At 41.9% G+C, this 13,280-nt stretch overlaps 1 protein-coding gene across 7 annotated transcripts in view; it reads right to left on the bottom strand.

Moving 5' to 3' along the window:
• Positions 1 to 13,280, bottom strand: part of LOC115448202 (PH and SEC7 domain-containing protein) — a 29,036-nt gene that overhangs the window by 3,566 nt on the left and 12,190 nt on the right. Inside the window, exons 1-16 of one of the 7 annotated variants that reach the window (XM_037440624.1) lie at positions 11,005 to 11,424; positions 10,356 to 10,422; positions 9,647 to 9,700; positions 9,188 to 9,284; positions 6,755 to 7,003; positions 5,128 to 5,250; positions 4,225 to 4,375; positions 3,895 to 4,034; positions 3,534 to 3,644; positions 3,093 to 3,205; positions 2,484 to 2,860; positions 2,039 to 2,214; positions 1,217 to 1,410; positions 842 to 1,043; positions 551 to 729; positions 72 to 198 (exon numbers count right to left, since the gene is read on the bottom strand). In XM_037440624.1, the coding sequence (XP_037296521.1) occupies positions 72 to 198; positions 551 to 729; positions 842 to 1,043; positions 1,217 to 1,410; positions 2,039 to 2,214; positions 2,484 to 2,860; positions 3,093 to 3,205; positions 3,534 to 3,644; positions 3,895 to 4,034; positions 4,225 to 4,375; positions 5,128 to 5,250; positions 6,755 to 6,846 (1,985 nt within the window). In that variant the 5' untranslated portion in view covers positions 6,847 to 7,003; positions 9,188 to 9,284; positions 9,647 to 9,700; positions 10,356 to 10,422; positions 11,005 to 11,424. The other 6 variants (XM_037440623.1, XM_037440625.1, XM_037440621.1 and 3 more) reach the window with 6 other exon arrangements.

Raw genomic sequence — 13,280 nt, forward strand, 5'->3', positions numbered from 1 at the left:
ATATAGACTGACATATGAACACTAAGTACCATATATACAATAATAATGTACTATAAATTACACTCATTTACCGTATAGCATTATGCAGATTATCCGACATTTGACTGCGTCGGAAACCATGCTCGTCCTTATGCAAATATAGAACCAAATCTCTTAACGTACAGTAGAACATCTTCCAGCCTCGCCTGCCAAACGGAGCTGATAAAAAAAAACACAACACAAATGAGTGATACATTCGCGACATATACAAATAATCGAGAATAAACGAACAAGCGAGAGAAATGGAAATCGATACGAAGGTAGCATTATGGAATATATATGGATTCGGTAGTATGCTAGTATCCATACAAGTTTGTTAAATTTGCCTGAGTAAGCAAAAATAGTTTTTGTTGTGGATTTTTTTTAAAACCTGATTTAAGGAGATTTGACCTATGCTCGGGACTATGTCAGTCCATAGGTTCGCTTTGATTGGTGTCTATGCATTGTAGTAGTATTTTTACTAGGCTTAATGAGCTAGCTGTATGAAGGTAGTAAGAAGGGTGTGACGTACTCTTCTTGCCGTTGGGGTCGACGCAGCATTTGCGCATAACGTATCCCTTCTTGTACTCGACGGCGCGCGCCTGGTCGGGCACATCTAGGAAGGGGTTGGAGCCGACGGGTGCCGCAGCGCCACCCGCGCCACCGCCACCGGCGCGCGCCTCCGCCGCCGCTGCCGCCGCCTCCGCGTCCCTACACACATGCACATGTCCAATACTCACTTAAACACTTATACCTAACTTCACACCAATTAAATTAAATCAACCACATATTTGTAAATAGAATTATATATGACGGCACTCACAACGCCCACTGCAGCGGCTGCGTGCGTATCGCGTGATAGAGGTGCTTGAGCGTTTCGCGCGGGAAGTTGTCGCCGTCGTTAAGCTCGGCGAGGTTTTCGATGAACTCCGCACACGACATGCGCCGAAACGTACCGCCGCCGCCGCATCCGTGCAGGTCAGTGTTAAGCAGCATTATGGCGCACGTCAGCGTGTGCACCGCGTCTGAACAGAAACGCAATTCCATCTCATTAAACAATATTATGTACGTACAGGTGGTACAATAATGAGGCACATTTGTACAACCAAATGTAAATAAGATTATATGCAGCATAGCTTTACGGTAATAAGAAAAAATCTTAATGATGCATTATGCAAGTTGACCAATTGCTGGCTACCTTGTGATCGGAAGGATCCCGGGTTGCACTCGAGGTACCGGCGCGAGAAGTGCACGAGCACGCGCTCGCGCTCCTGCGTCTCGCCGGAGAGCGCGAAGCGCGCCAGGAACGTGCGCAGCGCCGCGTCCAGCGTCACGCCCGCGAACGAGAAGTGCTTTACGTACTCCTCGGCTACTGCGCGCGAGAACTCGTTGCTATAGATAAAAAACGCTGCGTTACTTGTCTACTGATAAAGGTTATCACAAATACTTGTTATGGTGTCTGGGTATAATACAAACATGTCAGCTGTTATCAGAGGCGGCTTTACCTATTGTGCAGGGTGTGCGCCGCACACGCGCTCATAGTGTGAGGGGGCGCCGAGCGCCACTCGCGACACTTTCAAAGGAACGTGCGTCGCTAGCGACACTGGCGCTCTCAAACAACCTACGCCCGTGCTAAGGCCGGCGAGCGACTTCTTTACTTTACACAATAACTTTTGATATCATATTATCAAAATTAAATATTACATTGTCGCCTAGAGGGTGCCAAGGAATTCTTTGCACACGGGCGACAAATGAGCTAGAGCCACCTCTGGCTGTTATTATATTGTCATATGTATATACTTGAGATAACGTAATGATAAACACCGATCACAATCACATAAACAATTTGTGTTGATCGGGCCTGCAATTTGTCTGCAATCAGTATTTCCTATATTACGGTGGCTTTCGCATACATATGTCACTGTAAATCATCTCCAGAAAAGCTTTTAGCTGATAAAAGAAATATTTGGCATGAAGGAACTGAACAGTCAAAGTATAGAGCAAATTGAAAGTGCCTCACTTTTTGCTCAGATGCCTTGAGACGTCTGATTTCTTGAATCCATCGAGGTAGTAGAGTCTTTTGGCCAGCCGCTCCGCGGAGGGGATGTCTACCGCCTTCGGGCTGTAGTGGAACGAGTGAAGCGAGTCACCGTCGGAACCCTCGTCAGAACCGGCGTCCGAACTGCTCCCTAGTTCCTGAAATACGGTAAAATGTTACATAAAACTCTATTATATAATAATAAGAACAAGTCGTATGACAATACATTATTTATGTTTGACCGCCCTGCTGATGACATCCTCTTCTGGAGAATGCAATCCAGAACAATTTTTTTAATGTATAAATGTAGCCGCATGCTACTGTAACAACGCCCTTGCTCACACAAGGTGTCTTCTATACAAGATAAGATTTTCTCAGTCAAGTTTGTTTACTTTTATTTTATGACATTCCCAAATCGCTATCTCACCTGATAACCTTGATTCTCGGGCGAATTGAATCCATTTTCGTTTGTGTTCTGCGCGTAGTTGTTGTTGTTATTATTATTATTATTTACATTTTCTGTTGCGTTCGGCGTCTGTTTGTCGGGTCCTTTCACTTGTATCACTATCCTGTGCTCGTTGTTGTCGCCGTTGAGCGTGACGTCACTGCCGTGCTCGTTCGAGTACGTAGAGTTGGACTTGGCGCGCTTGTGACAAGGCTCGGAGACTAGTATGGTCGAATCGGAGTCGGAGGGGTCGGACAGCTCCATGCGCGGACACTCGCGGCCTGTCTCGAACATGTCGTCCTGGTCCTGGTAGTCGGGGCTTGATATGTTTGACACTGCTTCGGACAGACTCATGTCTCCTGGAAATGTATTATTATTTTCATTATAGCCTATAAAAAATTATAGGTTATGGGTAGTCAAGAAACATAAAAAATATAATATGATTTTCTTGGACAAAAATTTGAATAGCTAATAATTCCACTTTCACCAAAGAGCCAAATGAACTCGTCATTTGGATCTCATGTGCTTGTTTATTTTTTGTCATAATAGCATCAGCTACTGCTAATAGTAACTGTAGAAAGTGTTATTTACCGTTAAGCTTGTGGTGCGCGTGCGCAGCGTGGTGGTGCGCGCGCTGCGGCGGCGTGCCGCGCGACGACATGCCCGACGACGACGCTGACGTCGGCGACGCCGGCGACGACGACCTGCGCGACACAACACTCACTTAAAGATTTTCACATTTATACTCTAATAGTGCCCTAGTGATCCCTGCAAGGATCACGACTGTTCGGCATCTAATAAGTTTTATAGTAAATTGCAAATTATCTTGGTGAGCGTATTTGTGTTAATCAAGGTCAAAATATCATGAAAATTTGTGAATATTTCTAAGAACGATTTGCTGGAGCAAAAGCAGAAATTTACCTTTACTCCACTGCTACACTAAAGGAAAAACTATTTTTCTACTCTGCAGGGTATCTTGTTAATGTTTCTGCTATTTAGTGCCCTATCTAAGCTGATATTCAAGTTGATTACCGTTGTGACATGCCGTCGGAGATGGATGTGGAGTTGGAGGTGGCGCCAGAGCCGTTACAGTGCGCGCGCTCCGACGCACACGACACCGGCGCGTTGTACGTCCACACGATCCTATACACACGTACACGTTATTGCAAATCGCATAAATACTAGTGTTGAAATGCAGTGATAAACATATAATATAGAGTCCGCAAAGTTCAGGCCATTTAACCTCCGAACGGATGGACAGGATAAAGAGTCAATTGTAAATTAATATTATTCGTAACATAGCACTACATTGCAGCGAATTTCCGCTGAAGTTTATGTATTCATAATTGCCGTAGTGCTAGAATTACATTAGCGAATGAAGTTTTTGTGGTACCTGTCTCGTTCAGGATCGGAGTCGGAACGCGGGCCGGGCGTGGCGGAGTCGGGTCGCGCGTCCAGCAGCGTGTTGAGCGATGACGTCACATCCTCTTCCATGTCGACCGCCACAGCGCTCAGCGACGACTCCTTCTGGAACTTACAATGGATTGGCACGATACACAAGCAAATCGATATTTTGCCAGATTAACAGTTTTATGTCAGTCTCGTTGTGTCGAAATCTGAGTAATGAACAACATGCCCAAATTTGTGTTTTTATTTAAATTAGCATATGATGTATTTCCTTTACAAAAGAGTGTAGAGTACGGAGTAAGGAGTTGAGCGGTACCTGTAAGTGGTCCTCGGAGCGCGAGGTGCGCACGGCGTGGTGCGCGCGCGCCGCGCCCTCGCCCGCCGCGCCGCCCGCGCCCGCGCCCGCGCCGCACGCGCCGCCCGCGCCGCCCGCGCCGCCCGCGGGGGACGCCGGCTGCGATATGAACCTGCACGCAAATTTGACATTACATTAATCTTTAACTGCTATTGGTAAAGTTATCGTAAATCCTGATAAATCATTTTTTTTTAAATTCGAGTACTTCAGTTACTCACTGCAAGGCCGTTGATACTATTCAATTTATTCTATGTTTTCGTTGTGCAGCTAAATTTAATCTTGAAATTGCAACATCCAATAATACATTAATTTTACTACTGTAATCGAAATCGCACGACACATAATTCACTCGATTCTTATTTAAGTATATGCAAAACATAGATGTAAATAACACCCAGCGTACAAATAATGTGAATTTACTTTATTTAAATATTGACCTTTAATTCAAAACAAATATCAAGGTGATCATTATATACTCGTATGTTGGTCGGCCGCCAAAGCACCAGTATTTAAATATTATTGAAGTAGTAACGCCTAAATTATTCGTTAATCTTCACTCTCGATTGGTTTATAGTTGTGTCTTGGCTTGCTTTTCTTATAGTGGTGGTTGTCCGTTATAAATAATATTATTTTGTATACCAGACACGGCAATGCATTAAACGACCTTACTGCACCTGATGGTAACTAAGTAAGGCGTGGATTAAAGTATTCGATGACGAAAACAGTCGGTAATCAACACATATTATTCTGACCTGTTTGAAAAAAATAACGCACAGCATTCGGGGACACTAAATTCTGTCATACATCTGTAGATTTCTTTCACATCCAAACGCTTATTAATAAACGTGGTAGCAAATTACGCACATTTTGGTTGCATGGTCGCCGACGGTGACCAGTCCCGTGTCGGGCGACGAGTTGTGCCTCTGTGCCAACTCCACGCGTCCGCTAGCGCGATTCTCGCTGGGGGACGCCGGCGTTGAGTTGTACCTGTCGATTATAGTTGTTGATCAATGCAAACTGCATGTTTTCTGACGACAACATAGCTGACGAAATATGCTTGTGTTACACCTCTGCCTACCCTTAAAATAGGGAAAAGGCGTGACATTTCACATGTAAGTATGTACAATGTTTCCTTTGTGTATTCATTATCAAGTAAACAGTATGTTCGCAAACTCCGAATTCTTAGACTAAAGTCTAAATAAACACACCCAAAATGATAATATTATGCGGCATTTTAATTTTATACATGTTTTATGCTGCAGGTAATATCGAGATATCAAAATATAATGAGTAAAGCTGATATTAAGAATTTTAATAAACAAAACATATTTACAGTCAAAATTCTATATTAGTGCATAAAATGCCACCAACCTAGTGAGGTTGTGCTTATACAGTGTGATGTGCAAACTTATACAGTATGTTATTCGATATAAATAGTGATTGTAATATCCCACGTATGTCCATTTTAATTATTTAAACAATACAAGTATTTTCATATAGATGTCCGCAATGTGTCGTTATAGTATATAAAACATATACTATTTATCCCCTTATTCATAGATGTTACTCATATAAGAACGGAGCATTGCTGTGATAACAAGTCTGTTTCTCAGTGCTGACGGCATGGCAGCCTTCGAAATGCGTAGACAAGGGCCGTTGCGATTGGCTAATATTGAGATACAACTCGAATCTAGTTGGCTGTCAGATAAAGAAAGCTGACTAAACAGCAAGCTGTCATAAAAACAAAGCTGAGAAACAGGCTTGTTATCACAGCAATGCTCCGTCCTTAGATAAATATCGTCTATGAATAAGGGCGCAGAGGCGATGAAAATTTAGAAAAAGTGATTGTGGTGGGGAAAACCGAAGGCAGAAGATTGCGCGGTCGTATACCAACGAGATGGACCGACCAAGTAAAAGACTCATCGTCCTCTAAATTCTGCACAACTGTAAGAGACGCGCTGGTCAGAAACCGGTGGAGGCAGATCATCCGCTCCAGATGCAACCCTGATGCTGACCACAATCCTCAGATATGAGGGACCGACTAGAGAGAGAGAGAGAGATGAATAAGGGGTAATTATTTACAGGTATTCACAAATATTATATGCCATAAATGGACAAAGGCTTATTCCCACTGTAGGTTTCGGGCTAGGTGCATAAGTATACCTAAATGAGTGTTTAAGAATTTGAAAGCAGTGACAAAGCAACGTTAACAGCTTTCTGATGTTTTTATACAGAGATTGAAGCTGTTTTTTTGCCAATTTCTATGTGAGTGGATAAATTTAAAAAAAGATACACATATAGTCTAAAAGTAAATTGTATACGAACATTCTATGAACCTTGAGCTGTCTGGAAATAAACAAATATGTTCTTCTGTTATTTGATTAGTCTAATATTTTTATCATCCAGAGCAATATAATATTAATTAAAAAAGTAATTCTACTATCACACGTGTATTCTAACAATTTAAAACGGTTAATTGAAGTATTGTTACCTATGGTAATGTGTACGGTGCGTGGGCGCATGGTGGTTGTGGTGCGGGTGCTCGACGCGGGACAGGTTGAGCATGAGGTCGCCGGTCATCATGTACGCCTCGAACTTGGGCTGCGAGACGCGCGGGCGGCGCGCGCGCTCGTCCGCGAGCAGCGCCTCGCAGCTGTCGCCCGACTGCACCGCCGACCCGTTGCTCGACGAGTTGCTGGACGAAGTGCCGTTCGAGTTGCTCGACGGTGGGGAACTCGATCTAAGTACGTCAAATAACAACAGGCTACGTGTGAAATCTTTATTTCATATAATAAAACTGTAACCGGTATATGTGTTTACAATATAGATATTGAAGAAAAACTAATATGGGGTCTATTAGAGCAACAGAAGCCATAACAACTGTTCTAAGGATATTTGTCTGTCTGTATATTTGTACACGCATCACGCAAAAACTACTCCACGGAATTGAAAACAATTTTCACCGATCTATGGCTAAAGGTCTTAATATTAATATAAGCTGCATTTTATCGCGGGAAAATTTAAAGCGGCATTTTATCCAAGAAAATCTTATTTACGCGGGCAGAGCCGCGAGTAAATGCTAGCTAAAACTTTTGTTTACATTTTAAATAAATAATACTATAAAATTAAATATACTTGACTTTTTTTAAACGTCATGTGTTCACATTGTGTATTGTATCAAATAAAATTTCTTCCACAGTGGGGCGTAAACTGATAGCAACAGAAACCTTTTTTATTGGGATTTCCATCCAAATCTTATCACAGGAACTGTTGTATTTTGTCATGTATTAACTTGCCGATCATAAACATCCTTTTAATTGTATGTTTAATATCAGACATATAAGTAGTACCTACATCCATGTTGCTCCGTAGACTTTCAAATGCGAACGTATATCTGAACTAAAAAAAAACTATGGGTCAAATTTAACAACTATGTTTTCGAGTAGATGTATCTACCCAGTCAAAAACAAAAATTCCAGATAACCCGCTCAATTCGCGTAGTCGATTCGAATGCAATGGACGGAATAAACGGAAGGATAAGATGGGAACACAAATTACACCATTGACTTTATTTCATGCTCATCAAAGTCGCCCTTAAGAGCTGCCAGCAGGCGCTTGACAGTTGACGACAGTCCAAGTAATGCATTGGTAAGTACTAAAAATGGTAGTTTATAAACATGTTTCAATATTCAGATGTTTTTTAGAAGATAGAATATAAACTCTGATTGAATTCGATGCTATGGTAACAAAGTCTTGGATATCAAAGAGGCTTTTTATACCGGAAGAGTGACAGAAAAGCATTTCTACAGAATTGGAGCCGAAAACAACAGCTAATAAATAAAATAACTAAATTCTCTTTTCCAAACTGGTTTAATTAGTTAAGTGTGAAACGACTGTAATCGCATTTGTGTAAATTAATCATTATGCATGCTCCGAGTATTGTTGAACTCTCAACACCGATCAGCTGTAACGACACTGCGGCGGAAAACATATGGCCAAACAAACACGTGACTAATGAAACGATGACGTCACACGCCATGAAACGTACCGAGCACCGACGAAAGCAACACGTTAATAACAGAGGGGGACGCTCCCTCCACGCGGCCGCGACACATGCTTCCACTAATCGCTTATCTTGATATAAAATCAGCTGTCGAGACTGTTCTGGGGGCTCGCCGTATACCAAATATTGTGGGGTCAACACAAACCCCGCGGGGACCGTAGCGCGAACACTAATAGAATATATAAGTTCGTTCAGTTTTCTGCGCAAACATGAAATGCTTTCACAATGTTCCCGCAGTTTATCCAATACCTATTGTTCAGTAGTGTATATAGTCCGATAACAGTTTGATATTTTGTTATAATTTGCGATTGGACCGCCTAGCCGCAGAAAGAATTAAATAGAAATAAGTCGACGAATAAGAGGTCCTGCGCCCTGCAATGGCTGGAAATAGCTGATTATAATGATGCTATCATCATGGGAGTAGAGTTCTCACTTTTAAGAATGATAACGAATGTCCCTATATTAATCTTATACAAGGAAAATTGGAAAAAATCGACATCAGGTTATTAGGCAACAAAGAATTACAATAGATTACACATTTACCTACTCAACTTTCGGTGAAGTGCATTCCATCGGTTAGGTCTAGAAAATGTAGTAGTGTAGACGATGTGACATTGTGTTAATCTATTTCATGTGATAGGCATTTAATACAAGGGTGCAGAAAACACAGCCTTAAGTTATTGCGAACATTAGCAACCGATAACAGATGAATCAAGGTCTATGACTGACTCACTTGTTTAATTCGTGACATGGCGTTTTGTAACAGCTCTACTTGAATGAACATGATCGTGTGCAACCACAGTGGCGTGCACTGGGCTGGCTTGTTACATGAATGTAAACAACGGCGTGTGCAGAGCTCACTTGTCGTGGTTGGTGCGTACGCCGGCGCCGCCGCCGCTAGACCGCCGCTCCGCCGCCGCCGACAGGTACCGTCTCACGCTCGCCTTGATCTGCGGGTCTGCAATATTACCAATTCTTACTCAAAACTTATTTCATGCTACTCCGTACAAATAACTCGGGAAAAAGATCGATATGAAACTCGGGCGATATTACTCTAATAATGGAGACAAAGCCGGAGTGTACGAGCTCTATCCCGGTCCGGATCCCGAGAGTCACCTATAAAATTACATCGCGTATCGCAACTCTTATTTGTGGCGGCTTACTTAGCAAACTCGACCAAACCGCTCGGGAATAAACGAATTTTATCACTTGCAGCTGCCGCAACACACGACACCATCTCGAAACTCACTTATTGTCACTATACTTTAGTAGACAAACGTAACCCATTCGGTCCAAGCTACAGTTTAAAATAAGACTCACCCTTTCTCAGTCTTAAAGTGACGGGATCGGATGACAGTCGCAAGCATTTTAAAACTGCAACAAATTAGAAAATACTTTTAACGGACCAAATTGTTGCACATTTCTGAGTAAAACAAAGGACACTGATTAGAATAAACAATACGGGTGCCGAACAATGGTGAGTTATTTGTAGATTCGTGTACCGATAACATGCTGATTGCCCGTTGTCGGTGGAAATCAATTTCTCCATCGCATAACTAAATAGCTTGTTTCTGTTTTGAGTGCCCACTTCGCACCGGGAAAAGCTACCAGGCGGCTAGACGTTGATGTACATCAACATTATACACAATAAGTGTGAAATGCGAATGGCGAGGTTGCGTGTCGACTGCCGGCCACGAGCGGGCCATAACGCGATCATTGAATTAGTGTTAATAAGTTCAAAGATAACGGTCGGACTAGACGTTTTATTTTTAATAACTGATCGAAACTAGTGTCCGTGCGTGAACGTAATGCGTTCGACGAGTTTGTGTGACGTGACGCATCGTCCGCCGCGGCTCCGCGCCGTTGTCGCGCGGCCCTCGCTCGCTCCGGAGTCGCAGCACGACTGATGTTCCATTTAATTGCGACATGTAGTACTTAACATATTCAATTAAACTATGCCCGGTTATCTACATGTTAAGAACGTTCACTAGATAAGTGGCATGTGCGTGATAAATGGCAAATTCCTTACCTTCTCTGGTAGTAAACCGGTTTACATCAGTCCCATTAACCTTGAGCAAAACGTCTCCCGCCTCGACCTGTAATTCAACATGCTCATTCAGTTATTTCGAATTTTTGACTCCCTGCCCGAAAGGTTGTTATGCCAATTGTAAAGACAATATTAAGTAAGTATAGTTATAAATAAAATCGCAAAAAATATCGCAGTTAACTTCACGGAGATAACTTTCACAGCAATTGTAAATTTTAGTGTTAAAAAAACTTTTTCACATTATGAGATACTTTATAATATTATGTTTAAACGAATGCGTATGATATGTTTACAGTGCTACGTGACTTATAACTCGGAGGAGGAAACACGAACCGACAAGGTTTTTAGCACACATATATTCCGATTGGCCACAAAATGTACACTATATTATAATATGCGGTTGTTACATTAATTTCACAGATAAACACGCTCAACAAGTAGTAAACATCTCGAGGTTAACGGTTAATAATGTTTTGGCGTATCAACGATATACTTAGTAACTCTGTTTAATAAAATTTCACTAAACAAAACAGCACACGAGAGCGTGTTACATTGTACAGAGTACACATACATGTTAGATAACACTGGACGTGTTTTTACACCAAAACGGACTTTCGCCAGTTACACGGACCCTTGTAATTGTTATTCGAGTCGATAGCCACGGACGACACGTGCCCGCATCCACGGCAAATATTTATAATTCACACACGGCACTCATGTCACTGGAACAAACAATGTGCGTATTGACACAACTTCACGGATAATTGGCGCACCGCATCACTATTCACTACATCCTCGAGCCGGTGTCAATGAATCACTGAGGCGTAACGCATTAATCACGACCAGTTTTTAAAAACAATTTCGTTTCGTAGGTATTGCAACAATCACTCGGCGAGCACGACCTTCTGACGATCGGTTACCGCGACAATTAAACACTGCCGAAGGGTGTGTGGAGAACGATCAGTCGCCAGTTGTGGCAGCATGTAGTATAGTATCGGTGCGGTGGCTGAGTGCGGCTGAGTGCGGCCGAGTGCGGAGTGTCCGCCGCGCCCGCCGCTCCGCCCGCGACTCGCCGTTATCACACGAGGGACCGCTAATGGATCGAGCTTACAGATAAATTCGATCAAACTCCCACAGAAGGACGGAGGATGGAGCGGAAATATGAATTACACGCTTCTAGCCTACACACTCACCTACTACCAAGTGTATTTTCACTTTAATGAAGACCCTTGATGTCGCCGTAAATACAACCTACGCTCCGGAATAGATGCTGCTTTTCCTATTTAATTTTTGCCTCGACGGCTTCTTTAATTTTCCGCAAGCGGTCGGTCTTATTTGAACTTTACCATTGTGAAACTCAATATTGTAAGGAATTCAAAAGTTATTTTTTAACAAAAATGTAAATAACCGTGAATGATGTTGAATAAATTCCGTACGTGCGGCATGAAACAAATGATTATGATCATTATTTTTAGTTGAAAGGAATGGTTTTGTAGAAAACGCCGTTATATCAAAGAATAACAATATATCTATTGGGTTTATGTGTATGATTTTAAAACTTCAAATGCTAATGTTTTATAAACATCGCGTTTCTTCTCAATAATGAAAACAAACAGAGGTAATGTTTTTGTCCGGTAACAAATCTCAACAAAAACGACCTAACGATAGTAAAGCTAATTGTTAGGCTGTTCACACATCGCCGATTATTGTGGGAGTGGTTTGATATTTTTTCAGTAAGTTATTACTCCATCGATTTTTAAAGCAGAAGAAAATACTATATACCTGATAATGGGTCATCTCGTGATAAGTGCATTTCACCGCCCCTTAAACACTCTCACTTATAGAAGAAATATGGCGTGCATGAGGAATTATCGATCCTTAAACCAGTGAAAAAAATATATTTTTTAGGATTACATAGTGGAGAGATATTACTTTTATTTAATTGTATACTTGCTCATCCAGATTAACTTTTGTTCAAAACTGAACTACTGTCATTCAAACGAAAAATTCGGTTGCAACCAATATAGTCAGTAACAAAAAAAAAAAAAACGCTGACGTTAAGACATTAATTTGACAGCTGACTGCCACAGTGTAATGACATGCAACTGTAGACGACGATGAGAAACGTGCATTCAAGCATTGCATAAGAGTTGCGTATCGCAAATGTTTGCAGTAAATGCCGACTGCACTTGAGGCGAAGACCGAAAAGTGTAAATGGAAAGTCATCACCTAAAACGTTGTATAGTAATTAATGATTCAAAGTGTCTATTAGAATTTGACGAACGTACAAAGGTAAGCCGACAGGAATCGTGTTGTATGCACCCTTCTCCACTGGGCTGCAGCAATCATGTCGCGATTGAGAAGCCGTCGCAGGCGAGCGACGCCCACTTTTAAATACGCGCTTTTAGTACTTTCCTCCACATCCAGTTTATGTAGTACATCAACTCGCAATTAAAGTAAGTTCGCGAAACGTTTTCTATAACGTCGGCGTGTGCGTGTATGCGACGGGCGGCGGGAGCGGTTTAAACTTGTGCTAAGTGTATCGGACGGACGGTATCCCACACCCATTCTCGTAAAGAGGGTCGTGTCCAAAGACAGATACTATAAATTTTACGATGCCCCTAATCGGACTCCCATTTTTAGATAGACACGATAGGTTTGTAATATACAGTTCCTTTGCCTTTCTAAAATAATATTTATACGAAAAGCTGAAGAATTTGTTTTATATTACAACGATCTGGCACTACTGGACCGATCATATTTTTTTCTTCCATAAGAGGAAGCTTAACCCTGGGTGCTTTTTAACGCGGAAACGTACATTAATATGGACGATTCGCTCGCAAAAACTATTCTAATTAAAAGTGACGCATGGACTTTCAGCACAAATTTATTTATACAGGAAATACC

The sequence above is a fragment of the Manduca sexta genome, chromosome 20 (genome assembly GCF_014839805.1).
Source record: "Manduca sexta isolate Smith_Timp_Sample1 chromosome 20, JHU_Msex_v1.0, whole genome shotgun sequence".
Lineage (NCBI taxonomy): Eukaryota > Metazoa > Arthropoda > Insecta > Lepidoptera > Sphingidae > Manduca > Manduca sexta.